This window comes from Trichoderma virens (genome assembly GCF_000170995.1).
Source record: "Trichoderma virens Gv29-8 chromosome Unknown TRIVIscaffold_82, whole genome shotgun sequence".
Lineage (NCBI taxonomy): Eukaryota > Fungi > Ascomycota > Sordariomycetes > Hypocreales > Hypocreaceae > Trichoderma > Trichoderma virens.
Window position 1 is genome coordinate 382,046 of NW_014013667.1, and position 23,880 is coordinate 405,925.

At 42.7% G+C, this 23,880-nt stretch overlaps 5 protein-coding genes across 5 annotated transcripts; 1 reads left to right on the plus strand and 4 right to left on the minus strand.

The window, feature by feature from the left end:
• Positions 1–2,359: 2,359 nt before the first annotated feature.
• Positions 2,360–4,228, minus strand: TRIVIDRAFT_46845 (uncharacterized protein; the record flags this gene model as incomplete). The annotated part of the gene is made up of 4 exons (XM_014098544.1): positions 2,360–2,575; positions 2,939–3,079; positions 3,710–3,752; positions 4,128–4,228. Coding segments are annotated over 4 exons (501 nt in total), but the record flags the coding sequence as incomplete, so codon positions are not given.
• Positions 4,229–6,900: 2,672 nt separating this feature from the next.
• On the minus strand, positions 6,901–11,447 carry TRIVIDRAFT_209827 (uncharacterized protein; the record flags this gene model as incomplete). The annotated part of the gene is made up of 6 exons (XM_014098545.1): positions 6,901–6,987; positions 7,047–7,078; positions 7,775–9,431; positions 9,674–9,907; positions 10,106–10,924; positions 11,000–11,447. The coding sequence occupies 6 exons, from the start codon at positions 11,321–11,323 to the stop codon at positions 6,901–6,903; spliced, it is 3,153 nt and encodes a 1,050-aa protein (XP_013954020.1).
• Positions 11,448–12,019: 572 nt separating this feature from the next.
• Positions 12,020–12,493, minus strand: TRIVIDRAFT_224498 (uncharacterized protein; the record flags this gene model as incomplete). The annotated part of the gene is made up of 2 exons (XM_014098546.1): positions 12,020–12,330; positions 12,448–12,493. The coding sequence occupies 2 exons, from the start codon at positions 12,491–12,493 to the stop codon at positions 12,020–12,022; spliced, it is 357 nt and encodes a 118-aa protein (XP_013954021.1).
• Positions 12,494–13,572: 1,079 nt separating this feature from the next.
• On the minus strand, positions 13,573–14,313 carry TRIVIDRAFT_136611 (uncharacterized protein; the record flags this gene model as incomplete). The annotated part of the gene is made up of 3 exons (XM_014098547.1): positions 13,573–13,756; positions 13,804–13,961; positions 14,005–14,313. Coding segments are annotated over 3 exons (651 nt in total), but the record flags the coding sequence as incomplete, so codon positions are not given.
• Positions 14,314–21,838: 7,525 nt separating this feature from the next.
• Positions 21,839–22,624, plus strand: TRIVIDRAFT_5724 (uncharacterized protein; the record flags this gene model as incomplete). The annotated part of the gene is made up of 1 exon (XM_014098421.1): positions 21,839–22,624. A coding segment is annotated over one exon (786 nt), but the record flags the coding sequence as incomplete, so codon positions are not given.
• Positions 22,625–23,880: the final 1,256 nt, after the last annotated feature.

Consider the following 23,880-nt stretch of genomic DNA (forward strand, 5'->3'; position numbering starts at 1 on the left):
CATGTATCTTTATGTACCAATGAGGTGTGGTCCGTGCTCAAAACCACGAGAGTTAACATTGGAGAGGAAGCCGGTTTCACATCTAGTTGTATGAGTGATTGGTCAAGCGAAGAAGAGACTAGAAGTCACCTTTCAGACGATTCATGCCTGCTTTTCTCGATTTTTCAAGCCCCGCGTCACCTTCCGTAAAGCATATCATGTAACAAATCATGTTGGGCTTGGGAAAGTAGCATTGTGATTCGTGTGCTGGCGTAGGTCATGATGTGCACGACCCTCCATAAGCCATAGATTAGCCAAAACTGGAGGGGCAGAAATGTTAGTGCCATCTTTGACATTAATACTGTACAATATTATAATTCGCACTGTAACAAGCCACAAACTTCTATGGTCCGTGCGGGGAAATTTACTTAAGATTAGACAACTGCGACACTCTTTATGACAATTACTGTACTGAAACTAAAAGAGGAAATATTTCATTCTTTTTAGGAGGAAAGGCGCCGTCCGATGGACCAGACTGGATGCCGAATTTAAAGGCAGTGCAAGCAACAATCCGCTTTGCATTGGCCACAGGACGGCTGCAACACAAATAACATCCGCAAACTATAACACCCACGCACCACTTACTAACTCGCCGCCCAACTCCCATTAACACCTCGTACTAAAGACAGCAGACGCTGCTTCAGCTACCGTCGATAGGATCCTAAACACTTAGGGAATAAGCTCCAAGCTAGCCCGCTGTAAAAAATGATAAAACACGAGAAACCGTAGCGAAGCAAGAGAACAGATTGTAAGAGCAGAAACTGAATGACAAGGACTCATAGGCTTCCATAAGAAAAAAGCTACGCTTCAGAATGTACACGTACCATAGGTTCATAATTACCCTTTTAGACTTTCCACCAGGCGTAATAAATGAATAAATGAATGAATAAATAAATAATATTTTTTTATAATTATAATATTTATAAATATAATTTTAAAAACTGTTTATAAAATTAAATTAAATTTTTTATTTTTTAATTTAAGATTTTTTTTTTAATTTTTTTTATTATTATAAAGTTATAAATTATTTTTTTATAAAATAATTTTATTAATAATATTATTTTTTTTACTTTTTTTAAATAAATTATTAAAATTTTTAAAATAAATATTTATAATTTTTTAATTAATATTTTAATTTATTAAAGTTTTTTTAAAAATATATTTATAAATTTTAATAATTAATAATATAATTTTAGTTTTATTACAGTGGAAACCGAAATGAGTGTCCGCTTTTTTCAATGCAAAGTTTCTCTCCGCACGGACCACTTTTGTGAAAGTGTGGCTAGTACAGTGCGAGCTTCCTCTAATCGTCATGTACTGTTTTTAAGGCAGTGTTTTACTGTAGGGCAGTCCTAATAATTCCGTTCTTTTTTGGATGAGAGTGCCATTTCCGGCTCCTGAGGACTTTGCTTGGCACGCTGCACATGTATACATATGTGTCCAAACTTTTAGTTCCCTTTTTTCTCCTTACATATCCAACTTCATCAATTGAATATTGGGCCAATTGAGTTTATTCCTTCCGATCAGTACTTCCCCCAAGTTGTTCCGTTAACACCGTCAACCCAGCCGCCAAAATCAACGATTGAAACCGCTTTGGCTGGAGCCTTCCTCCGTCACAAAGAGCTTGCATCATCGCAGAGAGGGGGTTTTGGACTTTATCAGCTGACTTATAACACAAGTGGTGAAACAGTTCTATCTAGACCCTTCTAGAATTTAAACTAGACACTATATTTTACAAAGGGCCTCTTCAACCCTCCAATACAAAGTTATGAAAATATTAATATATAGAATAGAATAGAGTACGGTATATGTATTATCTTACGCACCACTTAAGGATTCGTCCTTCGTCGAGCTGTAATTATCCTACCGATGGAGCCTAGTAGAAACCGACTTCGTTTGACTATTCCATTATCTTGCCTTCCTCGGCGGCCATGTTTGGGTCGCGATAATAGAAATAGAACCGATTTCATTCTTAACTAGTCCGGTCCATAGAAAACCGCATTATCAATACCCGACCTGACATACAGCCAATAATAACTATAGCTCTAAATACAGCTGATATATTCGGTCGACACTCTGAAGGCAACTAAATCAGAGGCTTATTGTCTTTTGTGATCTATGCTTTGTCAGAGCTTATGCTATAGTTATGAAAGCCTGTATCTCGTGATAATACTTCAGGTGGCATCTTTATCATCGACGCATCAATTCTTAGGACTCTAAGATCGGTGATAAGACGCAAGTTATCCGCTACATCAAATTCTAGGCATTTTATAGACTTACTACTATGAAAAGTCTGAATACAATTGCCTAAGTTTGCATCCTACACTCTGACTGTATAATCATACGAACCTAAGGTAAGCAGCTGGCTATTGGGTGAGAAAACAACTAAGAATACTAAATGATTATAGCCTTTAAAGGTCTGCAGACATACGCCTAAGTTTATATCCCACACTTTCACTATACTATTGTATAAACTTAAGGTAAGCAGCTGGCCATTAGGTGAAAATATAACTAAAAATACTAAATTATTATAGCCCTTAAAAATCTACAGACATATGCCTAAATTTACATCCTATAATCTAACTATATAATTATATAAACTTAAGGTAAGCTGCTAGCTATTGTATAAAAAGATAATTAAGGATATCTCTTTATTATAGCCCTCATAAGATTACAGACAGGTACCTAAGTTTATATCCTAGACTTTTACTATACTATTGTTTAAACCTAAGGTAAACAGCTGGCTATTAGGTAAAAAGATAATTAAAATTACCTCGTTATTATAGCCCTTTAAAGTCTACAGACAGGCACCTAAGATTACATCCTATACTTTAACTATATAATTGTATAAACTTAAGGTAAGCAGCTGGCTATTTAGTAAGAAGATAATTAAATTTACCTTGTTATTATAACCCTTTAGAGATTGCAGGCAGGCGCCTAAGTTTACGTCCCATACTCTAACTGTACAATCGTCTGAACCTAAGGCAAGCAGCTGGCCATTAGGTAAGAAGATCACTGAGGATACCTTATTATTATAGCCCTCCAGAAATTACAAATAGGCACCTAAGTTTAAATCCTATAATCTAATTATATAATCGGATGAATATAAGGTAAACAGCTGGCCATTAGGTAAGAAGATAACTGAGGATACCTTATTATTATAGCCCTCATAAGATTGTAAATAAGTACTTAAGTTTACATCCTATAATCTTACTGTATAATTATATAAACTTAAGGTAAGCAGCTGGCCATTAGGTAAGAAAGCAATTAATAATACTAAGTTATTATAGCCCTTAAAGATCTATAGATATACACCTAAGTTTATATCCCATACTCTAACTGTATAATTAAATAAACCTAAGGTAAGCAGCTAGCTATTAGGTAAGAAAATAACTAAGCGTATAAACTTTTTATAGCCTTTAAAAGTCTACAGACAGGCACCTAAGTTTACATCCCAGACTTTAACTATATAATTAAATAAACTTAAGGTAAACAGCTGGCTATTAGGTAAGAAGACAACTAATAATACCTAGTTACTATAGTCTTTAAAAGTCTGTAAATAAGCACTTAAGTTTATATCCTATACTTTAATTATATTATTATATAAACTTAAAGTAAGCAGCTGGCTATTAGGTAAGAAGATAACTGATAATACCTTATTATTATAGCCTTTATAAGATTGCAGATAGGTGCTTAAGTTTACATCCCATAATCTATTTATATAATTATATAATTGTAAGGTAAGTAGCTGGCTATTAGGTAAGAAAATAATTAAGAATACTAAGTTATTATAGCCCTTAAGAGATTATAAATATATACTTAAGTTTATATTCTATAATTTTACTGTATAATCTTATAGACTTAAGGTAAGTAATTGGCTATTAAGTAAAAAGACAGCTGATAATACTAAGTTATTATAGCCTTTAAAAGTCTATAAATAGACACCTAAGTTTACGTCCTAAACTCTTACTATACTATTATCTAAACCTAAGGTAAGCAGCTAGCTATTAAGTAAGAAGATAATTAAGATTACCTTATTATTATAGCCCTTTAGAGTCTGTAGATAGACACCTGAGATTATATCCTACACTCTGACTGTGTAATTGCGTGAACCTAAGGTAAGCAGCTGGCTATTAGGTGAGAAGACAACTGAGAATACTAAGTTATTGTAGCCCTTAAGAGTCTGCAGATAGGCATCCCAGCCTGCTTTTACAGCTGGCTTAATTATTATCTATGACGGCTTTTTATCTTTAAATGTTTTTTGAATTTTACTCTATCGAGGGCTAAAAATAAAAGCAGATACGTATACTTAAAGCGGTGTAGATTTAACCACCGATTTATTCTGAAAAATAAATTGTTAGGCATTCTGTACTAAGCTTAATACTTAGCTCTTAGGCATTTGTTCCTGTACTAGTTAGTTTATGTGAATCTAATCTGACTAAACGGAAACTAACCGCAAGTAGATCTATAAGCCTTAATACTAAAAGGATGCCTTCTGATATGCCTTACAGAAGACTTAATACCTTTAACTAGTGAAGAAAATGATAGTGCAGGAATACATTAACTAAGCCTCCCTTTTAAAAAGCACCTTTTATATTATCACTAATACTACAGTTGCAGAAATAGCTAATCTAATAGATATATAAGTATTATACTGCAATTAAGGGATCTAGATTAAGTTGTTAAAGTTAGCTAATACAATATCCGGGAGCTTTTAAGCAGTAGATATTACGTTATAACGTGGCATTTATAAATTAGAGTAATTAAGAAAAGATAGTATAATAAATATCGTTTACGCCAGAAGGAGAGATAGTAAACTAGGCTTTATCTATAGTTAAATAATCTTTTATTAATTAATAAATAAAGTAAATTATATTACTATAAATAGTAAAAAAAGAGCTGTAAAGATATATTATTTCTATAAATAATAAAATATCTTTTAAAAACTCCTTAAGACTTCTAATAAAAAAGTAAAGTTTATATAAGGTAATTAGCCAGTAGACAGTCAATATAATAGTAAGGACCTGCTTACAGAAAAAGATATTCTTATCGTTCTTTAGTTTAAAAATCTAATCTAGCATCCATTTATAAAGAGAGTTAAGACCAGGTAGGTAAGTTTCTAGCTCCTTAAGTACATTCCAGCTTTAAACATCTTTAAAATTCTAACAAACCAAAGCCACCTAAAGAAATATATTATAGGCCTTAGAAATTAAATAGCGTTCAGTCTTTTCTCATAATTTATCATCATAGCTATTCTCTTCCACCAGAAGATTTACCTTATAATAGATATAAGTTTAAACAGCAGCGGAGATAGAATTCTTATTTAGCTTAAGACATAAACTGATCTTCTGCTTAGCGCTTTTAAGTTTATTCTTAATATTAAGCCAGTTGCAACTTAACACAATCCATTTAGCAGAGGAGGAGGAGGAGATCTCCTTAACTAAGGTAAGGAGGCGTAGAAGTTCTTCTATACACTTATTAAGAGCGTCAATGATCAAGACGACATCTTCAAAGCAGGGATCATCGAATATCGACTTAAGTATCTTAAATAAAGCTATCTAGGCATTACTATCTTCAAACAGCTGTTTACCTACATAATTATACTTATCTCGCACATAAGAGATAAGCAATGGCTGCTAAACAATAAAGCTATAGATAAGCCCCTGCAGCACAGCCGTTACACTTCTTAATTATACTTCAGTCGCCTAGTAAAAGAAATATAATAGGCAATATGCTTTAAGCTCCTCTAGCTCATCAATAATACTGCACAGCAGCATAGTCTTTCCCTTACTGAAATCCCCTTTAATCCAAAGTAGCCAGCACTGTAGATTGTCACGCCACACTTTAAAGTCGGCATAGTCGAGGATCCAGCGGTATAAGTCCTTAAGCAGGCCGCCTTTACTTTCTTTAATGCGCATCTTATCGTCGCAGGGATCGGTAATTCGTAAGTCTGCTAAGCAAGAGTCTGTCTGGGAGGCCGCGTGGTTGTAGATGTCGCCTTAATGGATCCTAACATTATCGCCAAAATTGCTGTTGGCAATATCGCAGGAACGTAGCGCCGTCGGATTCATTATTGTTGAAAAACTCCACAGTGATAATTCCGAGTGTTAATAGCTTAATTAGAGATAGACATTGATTAGTATACTTGGGAAAAATATGACATCGGGAGTTCGCTTAACCCCTCACCTTAATAGATTTTCTTAACCAATCAACCGCCTCAATATGCCGCAAAATTTCTTTAGCAAGGAGATACTTGAAGGCAAAATTGCAACTCTAACCATGTATTTAATTAATGATTTTATTCTATACACATAGGAAGCTAGATTTAACTACAGGCTTGTAGTAGATTAGCTTTAAATAGAACATTATAAGAAAATAAGCTGATAAAAACTTTGCACAGCTGCATTAGCGTGTATCGTCGCGGCCGTCCCTAGATTCACGGATGATCCTTTGCTCTATTATATCATAAACTGAGTTTTACCCCTTTATATGGTCATTAAGGGGGCATTAAATAACCAAGCTAGTCTTATAATAGTAGAATATCCCGACCCGATGAATGTCAGACAGCTTAATGAGCTGCTTACGTGCATTCATTCCGTATAATGGGAAATAATATTGCTTCGGCCGATGCAGGAGAGTGGCTGTTTCGATAGTGCGGGGCAGTGCTATGTTGATGGTGCGGTTGCTGCAGCTACAGGCATGCTTGAAGTGTTATGTAGCAGGGCAAGTTTCGTCGAATCATCCCATTCATTGGATTATGCCGCAATAAGTCGGGTTGTAGATTTATTAGCACTTGTAGGTGATACAAGAGCCTGTTCTGGACGCTTCTTGGTGGCATAAACTGGCCGATTTTGTTGCTGCCTAGATGGCAGCAAATTGGACGTCACAAATAAAGGTTAGTTCCGGCTTGTAGTATGGCCTTCGCTGAGGGTACGACCTGCTCGGAAGCTGCGCACGGTATCAGCCACAGTGCGCCACAAAAGTGGCCCGTGCGGAAAGAAACTCACATTAACAAACTGGACACTCATTTCGGGCGCTACTGTATATATATATTTATTTATTAAAAATTTATTTTTATTTTATAAAATATTATTTATTTATTTATATTTAGAAATAATTTTTTTAAAAATTATTTAATGTAAAAATAATATTAATTTTATTATTTTTTAAAATAAGCTTTATTTACCGTAGAGTTCGAAATGGGTGTCGCGGGTTTTCTTAGTTAATTTAGTAACAAGGCGACGGCTAATTGTGGACTTGTACCTCTAGGCTTCCAGTTGTATCCTGCAGGTACTGCGGGGCACTTTAACAAAACCAGGACAGGCCCCCGCCAGCACTGGCAAACCCCCGTCTTTCCATTTCCTTCCCATTCTTTCGTTTGCTCTCTCTATAACCACAAAGGCTTTCTACAAGCGAATCATAGCAACGCCCTTAGAGACTGCAAATCGCAATCTAATGAAAACTTCTACGAAAATGGGTGTCGCGGGCTTTGTTAAATAATGCTTTTACTAACGTTTATTTTAGTTACAGTACTTATAGGTTTATATTTATGCTGTACTAGCTTGTACCATAAAGTATTATCACAGTGAACAATAAATCAACATAGTCTCCTACAACCTTCACTTTGCAAAGTTATTGAGAAAAAGAGAAAGACATGTGACGCTCAGAGATTATAATAAGGGATATGGCCCTGAACCAGACATCCTGATTACCACCACTCTTCCTGAATCATTACCCAGAGCTATAGGTACGTCCGTTGACGGCACCTGTGGCGAAGTAAAAGGTAGTGCATAAGGCCATACGGCCGACGTAGAAGGCTGGTATTCGGGCGGAAGCCACAAAATATTGTGCTCATTCCAAGTGATCCAACATCCATCGGTGCTTAGGCCGTAGCTAAAATGGTTTGCCTTTTGAGTATTATTAGCAATGCGTTGGCGTTGATCCTGATCCTGAGCTGTATCCGAATCTGGAGACAGAACGTGAGCTACCATTGTAGATTGGGCAGTTCGATGTTCTATACCCAATTTTATAGGGCCGACTTCAGTATGCAGGTTTGAGGCCGTGTCGTCGAAGGATATAGTATGTATTTTGGTGTCAACGTTAAGGGTCTGTTGCTCTTTGCCTATTGTTGCGTCCCAGATCTTTATAGTCTTATCGAATGATCCTGAGGCAAGGTAGCGGCCATCTGCTGAGAAAGCAACTGAAATAACCTTATCGCTATGGCCCTTAAGGGTTTGTTGCTCTTTGCCTGTTATTGTATCCCAGATCTTTATAGTCTCCCCTGACCCTGAGGCAAGGTATCGGCCATCTGCTGAGAAGGCCACTGAGGTGACCTTATCACTATGGCCCTTAAGGGTCTGTCGCTCTTTGCCTGTTGTTGCGTCCCAGATCTTTATAGTCTCCCGTGACGCTGAGGCAAGATAGCGGCCATCTGCTGAGAAGGTAACTGAGGTGACCCTATTACTATGGCCCTTAAGGGCTTGTTGCTCTTTGCCTGTTGTTATATCCCAGATCTTTGTAGTCTTATCCCCAGACGCTGAGGCAAGGTATCGGCCATCTGCTGAGAAGGCCACCGACCAGACCCAATCGCTATGGCCCTTAAGGGTCTGTCGCTCTTTGCCTGTTGTTGCGTCCCAGATCTTTATAGTCTCCCGTGACGCTGAGGCAAGATAGCGGCCATCTGCTGAGAAGGTAACTGAGGTGACCCTATTACTATGGCCCTTAAGGGTTTGTCGCTCTTTGCCTGTTATTGTATCCCAGATCTTTATAGTCTCCCCTGACCCTGAGGCAAGGTATCGGCCATCTGCTGAGAAGGCCACTGAGGTGACCTTATCACTATGGCCCTTAAGGGTCTGTCGCTCTTTGCCTGTTGTTGCGTCCCAGATCTTTATAGTCTCCCGTGACGCTGAGGCAAGGTAGCGGCCATCTGCTGAGAAGGTAACTGAGGTGACCCTATTACTATGGCCCTTAAGGGCTTGTTGCTCTTTGCCTGTTGTTATATCCCAGATCTTTGTAGTCTTATCCCCAGACGCTGAGGCAAGATATCGGCCATCTGCTGAGAAGGCCACCGACCAGACCCAATCGCTATGGCCCTTAAGGGTCTGTCGCTCTTTACCTGTTGTTGCGTCCCAGATCTTTATAGTCTCCCATGACGCTGAGGCAAGGTAGCGGCCATCTGCTGAGAAAGTAACTGAGGTGACCCAATCGAAATGGCCCTTAAGGGTTTGTCGCTCTTTGCCTGTTGTCGCATCCCAGATCTTTATAGTCTTATCCCGTGACGCTGAGGCAAGATATCGGCCATCCGCTGAGAAGGCCACCGACCAGACCCAATCGCTATGGCCCTCTAGTGTTTGTAAATAAGGGCTCCAATTGTATGCTACTGTAGGCTTAACCTTTAGCCATTTAGGTTCTTCCTCTTTAAATACATTCCGTATTAAGCTGTTTAATGGACTGAATATAAGCGCTGATGTATATACCTGGAGTGGACTATCCGCAATTATTAAAATGTTCTGCCGAATAAACCGTCGTAAGTCTTGCGCAAGTTCTAATAATTGGCAGTCTGATGACTGGCGGTCCGGTGATTTTCCCTTCATTGATCAGTTTCACTTCACTTATTATAGTACTACTGGCTTACTCTTAGTAGACTCTCTAGCCTTGCCATTGAAAGAACCCCATCTTCTATATGGCCCATAAGGCTCAAAGCCTCAAGCCAGTACAGGAAGTATTTCCGAAGGAATAGGAAGACCTCCTGGCACTTATGGTCAACATAGCCCTGAGAATGGCCATTGCTGTTATGCATATCACAGAAATGGTCGACCCAATGGACGCAGGAATACCGCATAGCGGCTAGCGGATCTGAATCTGGAGCCTTAATTTCGTTGATTGTGAGTCCGGGAGGGTATACATAGTAGATATTCCGTCGTAACGTGGCAGACATAGCTTATAAAGACCGCGCGAAGATGACACCATGGACGTCGGCGCAACTAGGGTAGAGGATATTAGGTATCGCCTTATTTAAGTAGTCGTTGGCTGACTGGTGGATAACATAAACCCGGCTGTCTCTCACAGTGAGAAATAAGCCACAAAACCCTATTGTCTTATCGATCAACTCGGCATCTGCAGGATTATCGTCTGGGGACTCAACAAGGGTGCTAAGCTCAGCCAGTGTAACAGGCTGATACACGAGCAACACGGTCGCAAGGATCTGGTAACAAAACTTAGCATCGCTATCCTCTAAATCATATATTTGCTCCATCATCCTCTCATATAAAGAATCAAGTCCAGGGGGAAACCCGTTCAACGTTCGGAGAGGCCTCTCTAATGAGGTCCTCTTTAGGTTCTGACAGACTAAGGATACCCAGAGGAAGGTATTATTAGAATTAGAGGATAAGTGATGGTAAACAGCATCTTTTGTTATAGCATTGTATTTCTTCTTCTGCGCTAGCCATTCGACTTGGTGTTTGATATATGCATCGACGGCTGCCGAGATGGACTTTTCGTTGAGCTCTAGACAGAGCCTCATTTGCTGAGTGGCAGAATTAAGACGCTCCTCAATATCGGGCCAGTTGCGACTGGACACTATCCACTTGACGCGGGAAAAGAGGGCGGACTTCGTTCTAATAAAGTCAAGCAGCTTTGATAGGTCGGTCACGCATTCGTCAAGTGCGTCGATAATCACATAAATCCGCTCCAGGCTTGCATCCTCTAAAATATTTGAGAAGATCTCCGATAATGCAGTCCATGCATTCACATCTTTAAAAATCGCTTCCCCCCCATGCTTATATTTTTTTTGTATGTGGGAGATAAGCACCGGTTGCTGCTCCACAACCAGGTAGATAAGGCCTCGCAACACGGCTGTAGCGCTGTTGATTCGCTCGTCGGCGGCCTAACAGAAAAAGTAAGATAGCAGTGTATTGGCCTTCTGGTCCTTTAGTCTCGTTCCGGAGCTTAGCTCATTCACAATGCCGCAGAGCAACATCGTCTTGCCTTTGCCAGGATCGCCCTTTATCCAGAGCAGGCGGTTGCGTTCGTCGTCGCGCCACTGTCGAAAATCGCTATGCTCGAGGATCCAGCGGTATGAATCTTTAAATAGGCCGCCCTTTGTGGTCTCAATGCGAGCTTTATCGTCGCGGGGGTCCGTTGTACGTAAATGCGTGAGGCACTTCGTATCCTCTTCTCGAGGCTTATTAGGCGAGTGGTAATGAAAATCAACTTGGTTGATTGTGGTATAATCGCCAAAGTGGTTGCCAGTAATATTGCGCGAGGATGGCGCCGTTAGGTCCATTGTGATTAAAAATATAGCAAGAGGCTCAAACTTGTAACGTATAAGATCTTCTGCGCCATCAACCACAATATCTTCAAATACAATGGAAGAAATTGACCGAGTGGCAAACCACGGGCGGTATTCGAGGCAGCGGAATGGAAGCAATTGCACAGGATACCCCAGAACGGAGAATATTGCCTTGCGGAAGCTTTTTATTCACGCAAGATCAGGATGGAATTATAGGGCTAGAAATATCCGGCCCAGCAATTGCAGCCCGATCGTTGGGCAGCTTCAGATTATGCATAGCTGCCATACCAATCTACCCCTCATTTGCTACATGTACAAGCGCACACGAGAGTGTGAAATATACGTAGCGGCATGTATTGCAACGTATCAGCTTGTTTCACGCGAATACGTCGCCGCAACGAGATGCGTTTTCACGGAATCGTAGCGACAGGACAAAATACTGTAAAATATATATATCGTTGTCTCTATGCACAATGGTCCTCTGCTTTGGAGCGTTATCTAAGACGCCTTCCTCTTTGGGCAGCTATCATGAGGCTTGTCCTAGCTTTGTTACAGTGCTCCACAGTACCTGCGGGGTACGGCTGGAAACGTGAAGGGTACAAGTCTACAAATAGCCGTCGCCTTGCTACTAAATTAACTAAGAAAACCCCCGACACCCATTTCGAACTTTACGGTAGTATGATTCACTAATCAATCTATATAAAGACCATTGATTTCTTGAGTTCGTTCTTGGGCTCCCCCGGCCGGACTTTCCAAGTAGTTGTCCAGGATGGGCCTGAACCATTTCAAAGCGGTTCCTTCGAGGCGCGATGAGGCAAAACGGACCTTCTTCTCATCCGTGTCGAAGGTATTCTCATAATCTTTGAAGTAAGCTTTGAGTTGGATCAAATGCGAACGAAGTTCTTTGACGTCTCCCTTAAACATAGGGGGTGGCTGGCGTTTGATGAGGATTCCCATGTCAACCGTCCTGGGTTTCTCTTTGTTGAGTTTGTCGACCAAAACTTTGTTGAGTTAATACATGTTTTGGATGAGCGCAGAGAGTTCCTTGTTTCCGAATGACGAAATGTCGGGCAAGTCTTCCATGGTGACATTTCCTTCACTATCGACCGTGAACGTACCGGGATCGGTAGTTAGGGTATTGGTGGTCGAGCTAGATCCAGGCATAGTGGTTCGTATTGCTCAAAGATACTCGGTATCCTTCTGAACAAGAGTCGTTAACGTGTGACGTCCCGACCCAATACTCTAATAGTATAGGGTAAGTTCCCAAGGTAATAAGCCAAGGTCAATTGGTTTATGTTGGCAGAGAGGACAGGAAGTAGCTTTGAGCAGATGTAATCACGAAGCGAGTAAGATGTAATAAAGATTCAGTCTGTATTCAATCTTGATGCTTTGTTAACGACTGTCTAAATAAACTATCTAAAGAGTGTAGAGAATCGAATCTTATATATCCAGTCGTTCCCGGTGGCTCACTCTCAGGATCGTGAGCCCGAGTGTAGGATCATCAACTCATGCGTGATCCGTCTAGGGTGGCTCACGATGGACTCGTCGCTCCTGCGTTGATTGGTTCTTCGGAAGAAGTATTCTTCCGTGGTACATCCTTGATGTACCTTATCTTGGATCAGGCTGTAACATATTGCCAGGGCTATAGAAGAGTTGAAGACTGAGTGTCTCATTTAGTAAATTTTTTAAAAGAAAATGTAGGAGAAATATCTCTTTGTGCGTCTTTCTAATACGCAGAGACAATAACCATATTTCCCTTCACTTGTTAATGTAGATTAGTGACATTTTCTCGTGTTCAAGGGTGAAGCAATCGTCTGCATCCGGTACACAAAAACGCATTCTTTAACTGAAAGATAAGACCACGAGTATGCGTTCTCTAACTCATTCAACATAGTCATTGAATTTTCTACTACGTAAGAAAAAGGAAAAGATCTCATAGCACTCAGCTCTACCAAGCCACGACATAAAAACTACTGGCCTCATGGAGAGTACTTGTTTGTACTTGCATCTGCACCACGCGACCCTGCCTGAAACGTCGCGTTGATGCTAACGGTTTTCTTAATTCCCATTATCCTCTCTTCGCTGCCTTCACTCTTGTAGTTTAACTCCAAGTCATCCATACCGTCATCGAAGCCACTAGGTTTCTTCAAGCGATGGGATTCATTGTTCCAGTTGCTTGATTGTGCACCTCCGCCGGGGACACCATCACTTAACTCGTACGAACAATCATGCTTTGAGGAACCAAACAGAAAGGGAATAAATCGAGCCAGCGGCATTCTCAGCGACGGTGCGCAGGCGCAAATCACGCCGACCGTGGATTCCACTTGAGTCCAGATGACTGATGTTCCAGTCGCCCAGGTGAAGTCCAAGATGAAAGTGGCATTGAAGTTGAGACTAATCAGACGCTCGATACTTGTGATGCATACACTGAGGAACATTAGAAAGGCGGGACAAGCGTTAATTGGAATGCTCACAATGCTCCGAGAACAAAGACAGCTAAAATGCTAAGCTTTGCACGACGATTCATCTGCAATTTCAAAATCACAGGAATTGGCAGGACGAGAACCACAACGTCCATGAGGGTGTTCCATCCAGATTGGCCGTACCAGAACGCTTCAATGTTGATGCTAGACTAATATTAGACACGTGTTAACACCTAAAAAGAGCAAGATGACTGACCAATGGCCAGGTATAGCTTTATCCCAAGAATACTTGATTGGGGTGCACTGAAAGATTGTTGTGAAATTGAGCGCAACCAGGCCGAGGGCTATCTGAATGATAAGTGCCCAGCAGATAATTCGGAACTTTTTCTGTGGAAAGATGTCGAGATAAAGGAATAGAAACGATAATTTTGTTATGCCGACAGTGTTCTTGACAAAGCACTGGAATACGAAAAAGTATAGCAACGAGTGGTATCGTTGTTCCGCAGTAAGGTAAGGGGCATGATGCCCAAAGCCCCAGTTCAAAATGGCTGAGAGCTTTAGTTAGCGACAGAAAACAATTGATGCGATATTGAATGCCCTTACCGACTGTGATACAGGCTACTTGAATAATGTTAAATATCTATTGACAAGTTAGTGAAACGCAAAGAGATATCGTACAGACAGCATATTACCAAGCAGATGACAACGCAAATATCGGCCTTGTTCAGCCCGCCGCCGCCGTTTTTGACGCACCGCCACCATACACGAAATCCAACAATAGCCGTCGCAATGACAAGCAGAGGTATATTCGCGTATATAAAGATGTAGCCATTTTTCGTATCTGGGCCGTTGGGCACAGTGATTGCCGTTGCTGTCATGCTATCGGCTGGATGCGAGAACAATGAAATGATAAAGAATGAGACTGTAGTCAGATGGCGATACCGATCTCAGGTATTGCTACAACCTATCAATTTGCTTCACTGTTAGGCAAGGATTGGGCGATTGAATCGCACTTAAAGCAATTAATCCAACAGAGACCACTATCTATAAGGAATCGACGGCGTTGGACAGCTAGACATTGCTCTCCCGCTAAGCTCATCCTTGATCATAGCATTCACTAATGAGGTGGACCAAGCTTCGTCCGAATTTGTGGATCTCCCAGCCCCAAGGGGTGCCCTAGCACTGGCCCAAGAGCCATGGCAGCCTTGTTAGTGGCGAAGATCAGATGTATTCTAGCTCGAAACGTACAGTAAGCCATAAAATTGACATTTAATTCTGCAATGCGTGCGAAGTAGATCTTGGATTAATGCAGAACAATCCATTCTTACGTTATGTCACTGTCAAAGAAAAAACCGAAGAGGCACATTCGTACCGTCGTTTAACAGCACAGACAAATGCAATAAACCAATCGTTGAATTTCTCGATACAGTGCGGTTGCATTGTGCTTGTACAAGTATTGATATGTCAACTTTGGCGCGACGGCGCGTTACGAGGCATCATCTTGCGATGTGCAGTACGCAGAACCCGTTGCCGGGTGTTGTCTGGTCCGGTGGTTGAAACGTACCCCGGGGGGAGGGGAGCGTGGCGTTCATCCCGTCCATCGCCCTGGCTACTGAAAAGGGGCTGGACATGACAATAGTTTAGCGAACTGTCGTAAAGTGGCTTGAATGGTCACTGACGATATCTGAGAGGTCTCGACCACTTGTTTATCAGCAATGGTGGCTGAAAAGCTGCGACCGGTGTGTAACTCATCTAGTAGCATTACGAAAGCTGGCTTCGGCTCGGAATACCCCGACGGGTAAACCTAATCGAGCTATGGTGAGTCAATATCGAGCATCTGCTGCAGTATACTAGTTGTTTCTGGGGCTGAGAATAAAACGCGATTACGTGGGCAATCATTTCTCAATTGAGTGTCTATTATTAAGATTACGAGAGGTAAAAGATCCCTGACTATGAGGACAGAAACTGGCTCCTACTATCTATTGCTCAGACATGAAGCGAACTGGATAAGAAGGTCTAAGTCCGGTGGCATATACAGCGAAAGGTTTCAAGTCGAGGTGCTGCTTTAGCCGAGTTGCTAACAAATTCTAATCCACCGCCCATAACAAGCGCACTGCTCAGCTACATGAGCTGAAGAATTAGTGGCATTGAAAAGAAGGATAGCTTTTGAGCTTAACTCATAAAGGAATGGAGGTGAGAAATTTTTTCCATGCAATACGACTCTACGGTACGTGTCTTGGTCGCAAGTGTAGAATCCCCAAGTCCATCCCTTGCTAGTATGCAGACGCGTGTCTAGACCAAATCGCCATGGATGCTTGCCGTCCGCAATATGCTCCTTTCGACCTGTTCGCCTGCGGTCGAGAAATCCTGTTTTGAATGGCTTAATCTCGAACGATTGTTATACTATGCCATCGCCTTCCCACTAGAAAATCGGAGCACATGTAAATGAGTATGACCGGCCATGCAGACACAGGAGCTTATTTGCGATTATTTCTGTTTCATGCCGTGGGTGGCTAACCTTCGTGTGGACGGCTTTCTATCCTGTATTTTACCGACTCGTACGAGTACGGAATACGGGCCTTTAAAACGAAGATACCTCTACAGACAAGTATAGTTATACGAGCCTCGTAATGTTGCTAGTCGAACTGCTACTACTTCTAACGCGTAAGCCTACCCCGTGGGTTTCGGTAGATTAGAGGACAAACATGATGGTGGGCAGATATTTTGTCAAGCGGCCCCACTCGGGGAGCATGGTGGCAGACCAAGATTTCGAGAGGGAGGGGGGATCTTGCAGGGTCCAGGTGACGGGATCGCGGCCGAGAGCCTTTCAGGACGCACCGTGATGCCACCGGCTCCGAGCAAGGCCGTGGCCTTCACGCCCCGCAACGTAAACTTCTTTTGTAGCGCTATTACTGATTCCCGGCTGTGGTCTCGCACGGGCCGCGTCCACCGGAAATCCCATCCGTTAGTGGATTTGACAGGGGACCGTTGCCCCGGCCTAGTATCCACATCTGCGACGCAAGTGACATTCTGGGCATTCTGCAGGTGAACCAACGACCATAGATGTGGAGAGAAAGCGAAAAATCAGCGATGAGTTTGCCGGCCTGGTCGTCTCCCGTTAGGGCTGGGGGGAGAGGGTAATTCAACGTCTGGGGGCCCACGCGAAGGAATTCATGAGTTGTCCGAAATCCTTCCAGCATTCGGGGGGAACAAGTTCCTTCCCAGCCCGTGTTCAAGGTAGCATCCACGTGAGAGGAAACCTCGCAGTTGGAGGGGACCAGGTCAATGCACCGTCCAGCGCCTCTAGTAGGGGTTTCGGTGAGGGCTAGAACAAGATCGAACTCCTCGGCCCATCCTGCAAGTCTGTTGCCTACGGCATCAGGGCCTCTTCCCGGTTGCCTGGTCCAGTGAACCGCGTTAAAGCCTCCTGCGACGGTCGATCTTGTGGGTAAAGGGTTTGCCCCATTTAATGAGGGTCTCTGTGGTAATATCTTCCGCTGCGGTAGACGTTGAAGATTGTTGTATCCGCATACCTCGACCCAGCAAACGCACCTATCTCCAGTCCATGATAAGGGGAAGTTGATCGCTGGGTAGGCTAGGGGACTTTCTAACGAACGTAAGTACCGAAGGTCTGGCTTCCCTCTAGTCGTTAAAGTGTTTTCGGTAGCCTCAGTTGTTTGTAGATTCTAATGTTGTGGACACAACTTCCTTAATCACTAATGTCCTCCGAGATTCCTCTTTTACTTTCTGTTTCTAGATTAGCATGCACTCTTTCTTTTCCTTCTATTATTCCTAAGCCGGTTTGTGATTTGTCTGCTTCTTATTATTTATTTGAAAGCTGTGTGACGGGCTGAGCTCTTATAGGTTAGTATAGAAGGGATTCCCAAGCGACAAACCTTGTACTAGGTTTATGTTGGCGGATAGGTCAGGCTGGACTGGCAGGCAATCGACAAGGAATAATGATAAGTGTTCACACAACTAGTAGAAGATACTTTTAAGTATGTTCAAGCGTTGTTCTGTATTCACAACTGGTTATCTAAAGCTATTCTTAAACGAGTGTGTCGAATGGTATATATAATGTGAGGCTCACTTGAGCTCACTCCAAGGCGGGTGAGCTGGTTTCCTGAATAGGAAGCGGCTCACTCTGGCTCACTGGCTCTTGCGTGAGCCGGACGGTGATTGGTCTATCGGGCCATCATAATTCCGTGCCGGCTGCATGACGTTGCGGCCATAAAGGTGTTGGTCCGTAACAAGCTGGGACTTCCTTTCTCTTCACCAAGCGGAGCTTGTTTCTCTCCTCACACTTTTTTTCTTCAATATCTCTCGCTTTCTTGACTATAGGATTGACACGTACTCTTTATTTTCATTCCTCTATTCTTATATAATTTTAAAAGTTAGTAACTAATAAATATCAAGAATGAAACTAATAGATATTCGTTAGCTCGAACTAAAAACCAAACGTATTATACAACTGCAGAGTAAAGGAATTAAGTATATATTGCGGGTTTAAAAACTTCGACGTATTAATTTACGCTTTTCCCCCACCCTATTGCTGTGATACATACGTGCAACTTATTGACTTCATCAATGCCAGATGTGTTAGCCAATCAGGATTTTGCGGTCACCCAATCGGATGTCAAGCATACACATTGCACGCTAAGGGATGACCTAGCCAATTACCTCGATTACCCAGGCTGGAGACACAGACGCCGCCCCCCCGTTATCAACACTAAGGATGGTGAGAGAGCTGTTCGTAGCCTTGTCTATATATATTCTAATTCAGTTAATCATCCCCTCCAGCTCAGCCTGCTTCTCCTCCATAGGAATAGATACACCACTACATGTGTTCAATAGCTCGTTCTCCACTTTGGAACATTCATAACCCACAAAGCTCTCGCTGCTCTTCTGAAATAAAACGCGGGGTTACCGTAGGTCTCCCGGGGTGGTGTAGAGGGCGGGGCGATCGTTCCGTTATAGTTAGTGGGCCTACTTAACACCACAAATAAAACGTGCCTGGCAGCTACCTGAAAACAAGAACGGGCCGGCACTTATTCGTTCTACAAAAATAACCCTCGTTGCAACTCATGCCTCTTACCTTACGATTTTTGTATCACCATTCTACATGCCAAGTCCCCACCCTTTGCGCAGCATGAACTACTCTACAGACCGATGCCGTAGCATCGCGGCCGACGTTTCGCACTCAATAGAAGCGAGGGCTCAATATTTTACTCATGCTACATAATAGGAAAAACACTAGTTTTATTTTAGTACATGCTATTAGGCGTAGCTACGAATTGTTTCTACTTGGGACATACTTGGAACATTTATAGATCCGGCTAGTAGAGACTGCTCACAGCACTATTGGAAGCACTGAGACAATACTCTCCCGTCACCAACGATGATGTCTTGGCTGTTTCGAATGCGTCGCTAGCACTATGCACTATGCTACGGCAACTTAGATGTCCGCGGCCCGGCCCCTTGGCAGACTCACGCCGCCCGTCAAACCCGGGTACGTAGTAGTGGGGACTTTGTCGACTTAGTGGTGCTGATAAAAAAAAAGGTCAAGGGTAAGAATAATGAGTTTCAAGACATTCTGGAATAAATACACCGCTTAACAATTTCTAGAAGATCCCCACCACAACATTTAGGACTGATCACGAGATCACTAAACCCAGAGAAGAGATCTAGCGGCTACAACATAAGATATAAAGTTTTCGAATATGGGGATATATGCCTTGTATATATACCACAAGTTGATAACAGAGTAATGATTCCTAAATCAGCACATATCCTGAATAGCTATAGCTAGTTAACTTTCGGCATAAAAGGTGTTACGATCTGGTCCGCCGTAACAGCTAGATCCCTTATAAATAGCTGGTTCCACTATAATAATCGCTACAATTGAGATTATTAGCCTAATCTTTTGCCCTGTATGGCGTAACGGTTAGTGGACCGTAACAAAGGCTATCCACTAACGGTTATGTAAAGGCCTGAGGTTAGTGCGCACAGACTCATATATGAGTCATTCCGATTTTCTAAATCTGAGCACACATGATAATATAGACGACAATCAGGTTAAAGACCCTTTTTTCAGCTCTAGATTCTTTAATTTTATTTTACATATTTTTATCTTTTTTTTGGGGGGGCGGGGCGGGGGGAGATGGTTCCGGCTCCGGCGCTAACAGGTACATCGTAATAATGGCTCAGATCTTTACCTCAACTTCAATAGTTAAGTTATACTACCAAGTACTCTCTTAAGTACTCTCTTAGGGGGCGGTTACCTTCCACAACACCAAAACCACGGCATCTTGTGGACACCTCATCAACACAGAGTCTAAGACGCGGAAGCGGTCGGGGCCTTCGAGGCGATGAAACTGTCCAAGCTACGAATCGCCGACACCCCTGATATCAACGGACTTCTACTATTCCTAGATAACTCGACTGTCGTCGATGGAATTCTAGGCGCCACCCCGCCTCATCACAAGGGGCATACATGGGCGTCGGAAGAATCGCCAAGGAAATACGACCCGGAGTTACCACCCGAGTTGCGTGGGTCATAGGACACAAAGACGTATATGACAACGAAATGGCGGATGCACTGGCTAAGAGAGGTTCAGAAATCCCAAGATTCCTCAAAATCACTCTACCATAAGCCACAAAGAGAGCTAGTTTAGGGCGACAAAACCCCTTCCTCCTACAGAAAGGTGCGTCTCAGCTCTCACTCCATGCCCCCGAGCTCCAACTCACCGTCCCGTCCTGCGGAATTGCCAGGCCATTCCTCCTGGACGCGCCAGACAAGGATAGACAGGCAGGCTTTACACGGCACACTTACCTCCTAGGTTCCAAGGGATACCTGAAGTTCCAGAAACCAGTGGATAACAAGGGCTGATAATTTATCTCCCCCCCCCCCCCCCCCCCCAAAACCAAAAAAAAAGCCTTCAGCCCCCAGTCCCAATAGTTACAGATATAGACCCGCGGCTCATATGGAACTTTTGCCCAGATGAGGCTTTGTACAGCTAGCTTTACTTACTGGACGTTAAGTTAAACAAACAAACAAAAAAGCCCAAGTACTCTTGATCCGTAGCTGCACTAAACGCGCGAACAAACGAGAGCCGGAACTAAAGCCCAACGAGAGCCGGAACTAAAGCCCAACGAGAGCCGGAACTAAAGCCCAACGAGAGCCGGAACTAAAGCCCAACGAGAGCCGGAACTAAAGCCCAACGAGAGCCGGAACTAAAGCCCAACGCGGGAACCCCTTTTAGAAAAACCGCAGAAATATATGTACACGAGTGTGTTTCAGCTTTCATGTGACGCACTTCGCTTCCCAAGCGATATGTGCTAGATTGCGGTGATATGCTAGAGATGAGGCTTATGAAGAAGCCTCAGCAGCAGCCGTCTCATACGTGGAGTGAATCAACATCATACTGTCTAAGGGCACGGGGCGAAAAAATGATCCTTCCGTCCTCCCGCCTATGACTTTAGCGGCGGGCTAGGCATGTATTCCTTCAACCGACCTGACGGGATCTCTAGGGTGCTAAACTTGCCCAGGTTTGTAGCCCAGGTTTGTAGTGATGATGTTCGCTACTCCTGTCAGCTAATGAATTGTGGAAGCTTTGCAGATGTGAGTTGTGATGATCTCCCGGATTCTTGTGGCTGCATGTTAGCGATTGCAGCTTTTCTGGGGTGCGATTTCAGCTGGGTCGGTTAGATACTTGTATATAATAAGTGGAGACTCGGCACTTGCACTCCTTTGTCTAGTTGCAACAGTGTCATTCGTCCACGATAGCAGCGACATGCGGAAGCGCTTCCGACCACTGGTTTAGTCTTATGGCTAACGTATAACATACGTACTCGCTGTAACGTAAATTGAACGGGGGCGCTCACTGCCGATGAGTCATTCTCCTGGACTTTCCCGATCTCCATTATCGAATTGAAATTCATTCTTTCATCGCTGACGCAACTATCATCACCTTTCTTCCTTACTTCATCTCTTAGCAAGAAGGGACTGTTTTGTCCAATGGCGAATCGGATACAAACCCGCACCTTTGGCTCGGCAAATCAGGCTGACCTTCCCGATGAATCCTCAACCACTATTATTGTCTTTCTGTCTTTAGCCTTCTATAACGTTCTTGTGCTTTTCTGTATTATATTTGGTACATTTAGGCGCTATTCTGGGCTTTATTTCTGGGCTTTTGTGACGTCGACCACTGGCATTGCCCTGTCTTGCTCTGGCTTCATGATTAAGTTCTTCAGCCCAAAGTCGCTTGGCTACTTATCGTGTACGCTTAGTTTGGCGGGGTGGGTGTGCATGGTTACCGGCCAGTCGCTGGTGCTTTGGTCACGGCTACATCTGGTGATGCGGAATCCAGGGCTCCTTAGGATCATACTGTGGATCATCATTGTCGACGCTATTGTCTGTCATGGCACCGTTATCCCGATGGTGTATGGTTCGTTTTCCAACAACCCCGAAATATTTGCAAAGCCGTACTCCATCGCCGAAAAAATGGAAGTCATCATCTTCTTTCTACAAGAAGTTATGATATCCACCTTTTACATTATTGAGACAGTCGGCATTATGAGAATTGAAAACTTTCTTGGAAACCATCGATCAAGTCGAAGATTGATGCAGCATCTTGTTATTGTTAACATTCTCGTCATACTTCTTGATAGCACTATCATAATACTCGAGTTCGCAAACCTATACGACTACCAAATATCATACAAGCCATTCGCCTACAGTGTGAAACTACAACTTGAGTTCACTGTACTGAATCGCTTAGTGGATATAGCAACTCGCAGAAAAGAACCAGATAGCAGTCAACGAAGTCGAGATCTTTACATTTCGAAGAAGAATACTACTGGTCCAGTGTTGGCGACAGGCAATTCTGCCGCCGTCGAATCGCAACAAGCGGGTGATATGATTCCTATGGAGATGTACAAAACAACAAAGCCATTGCCGCCGCTCCACACAAACACTGGAATCGCAAGGACCACCACTACCACAACGCATACTGAGGAAAGACTGGATCCTGATTCTGAGAGTACCCGTAGGATATGGCCTGGGGGATCGGAGAATGGCATGTCACGAACTGGCAGCAGGAACATAAGCTTAACATCAACAGTAGATTTTCCCTCTTTCGAGTAACAATACGTTACGAGTAAAAAGAGATTTTTTGGTTTACTTATTTCTATAAATCTATCTCCGGATCACATTACGTTATTAACTCTCTGTGTGTAATCTTTTTAAGCCTTAAAATATACTCTGTATATTATTTAATTACCTAAGAGGTTTTATCTTTAGTAGGCTTCTCTTCTAATATTTCATTAGATAATCGGCCCAACGCAACGAGACTGAGATGGAAAAGATATTTGCTCCCGTGAGACATCTAGGCTTGAGACTTCCAACATGACCTTTGCGCACATGTCAATGAACTCCTTATCATCCACCTGTCCCGTAGTCGTATACTTGACTCTAAGAACGCTTTCGATCATACGCCGTAGCCCCTCTTGTCCATCATGCGGTATGATTTCCCATTTCTCCCCATCTCGCACGTTATAGAGCATGATACGTGTTAATCCCAATAAGTAGGCATACGTGCATGCTTGTAAAACATGGCTGTTAGAAAGGTGCGAGACAAACTTGATCTCCCAGATAGAATCAGCGCTTCTATTACTGCTGTTGTCTGATGGGGGAGCGACTGCGACAATATCGGCTTAACCTTAAAGGCGGGTTTCATTATCATCAACACTGAATGTTTGCTCGGCGTTAACCCCAAACCGAATATTTGCGGCGCCATCTCTCAGTTCTCCTTAAATCCTATTCCGAGCTAAGGCAAGATCTCTAGGCATCATCCAATCAAATGCGTGATTTTCCATCTGATTTTTTCGTAGCAGATAGCCCGAGATGCCAGCCTCGTATTCACATACGTAGCAACAAAGCCAAGAGATATACTGTGTTGAACCGATGGGGGGTATTACTTCGATAAGACTTTGATCGATTTTCAGTGTATTAAGCGTTCCAGTATTACTGTATTCGAAGGCCGCGACGGTGACAAGCCCATTTATATCGCTTACTACTTCATAAAATCTTTTACGTAGGTCTAAAAGGACGACGTTGGGTATATTGAT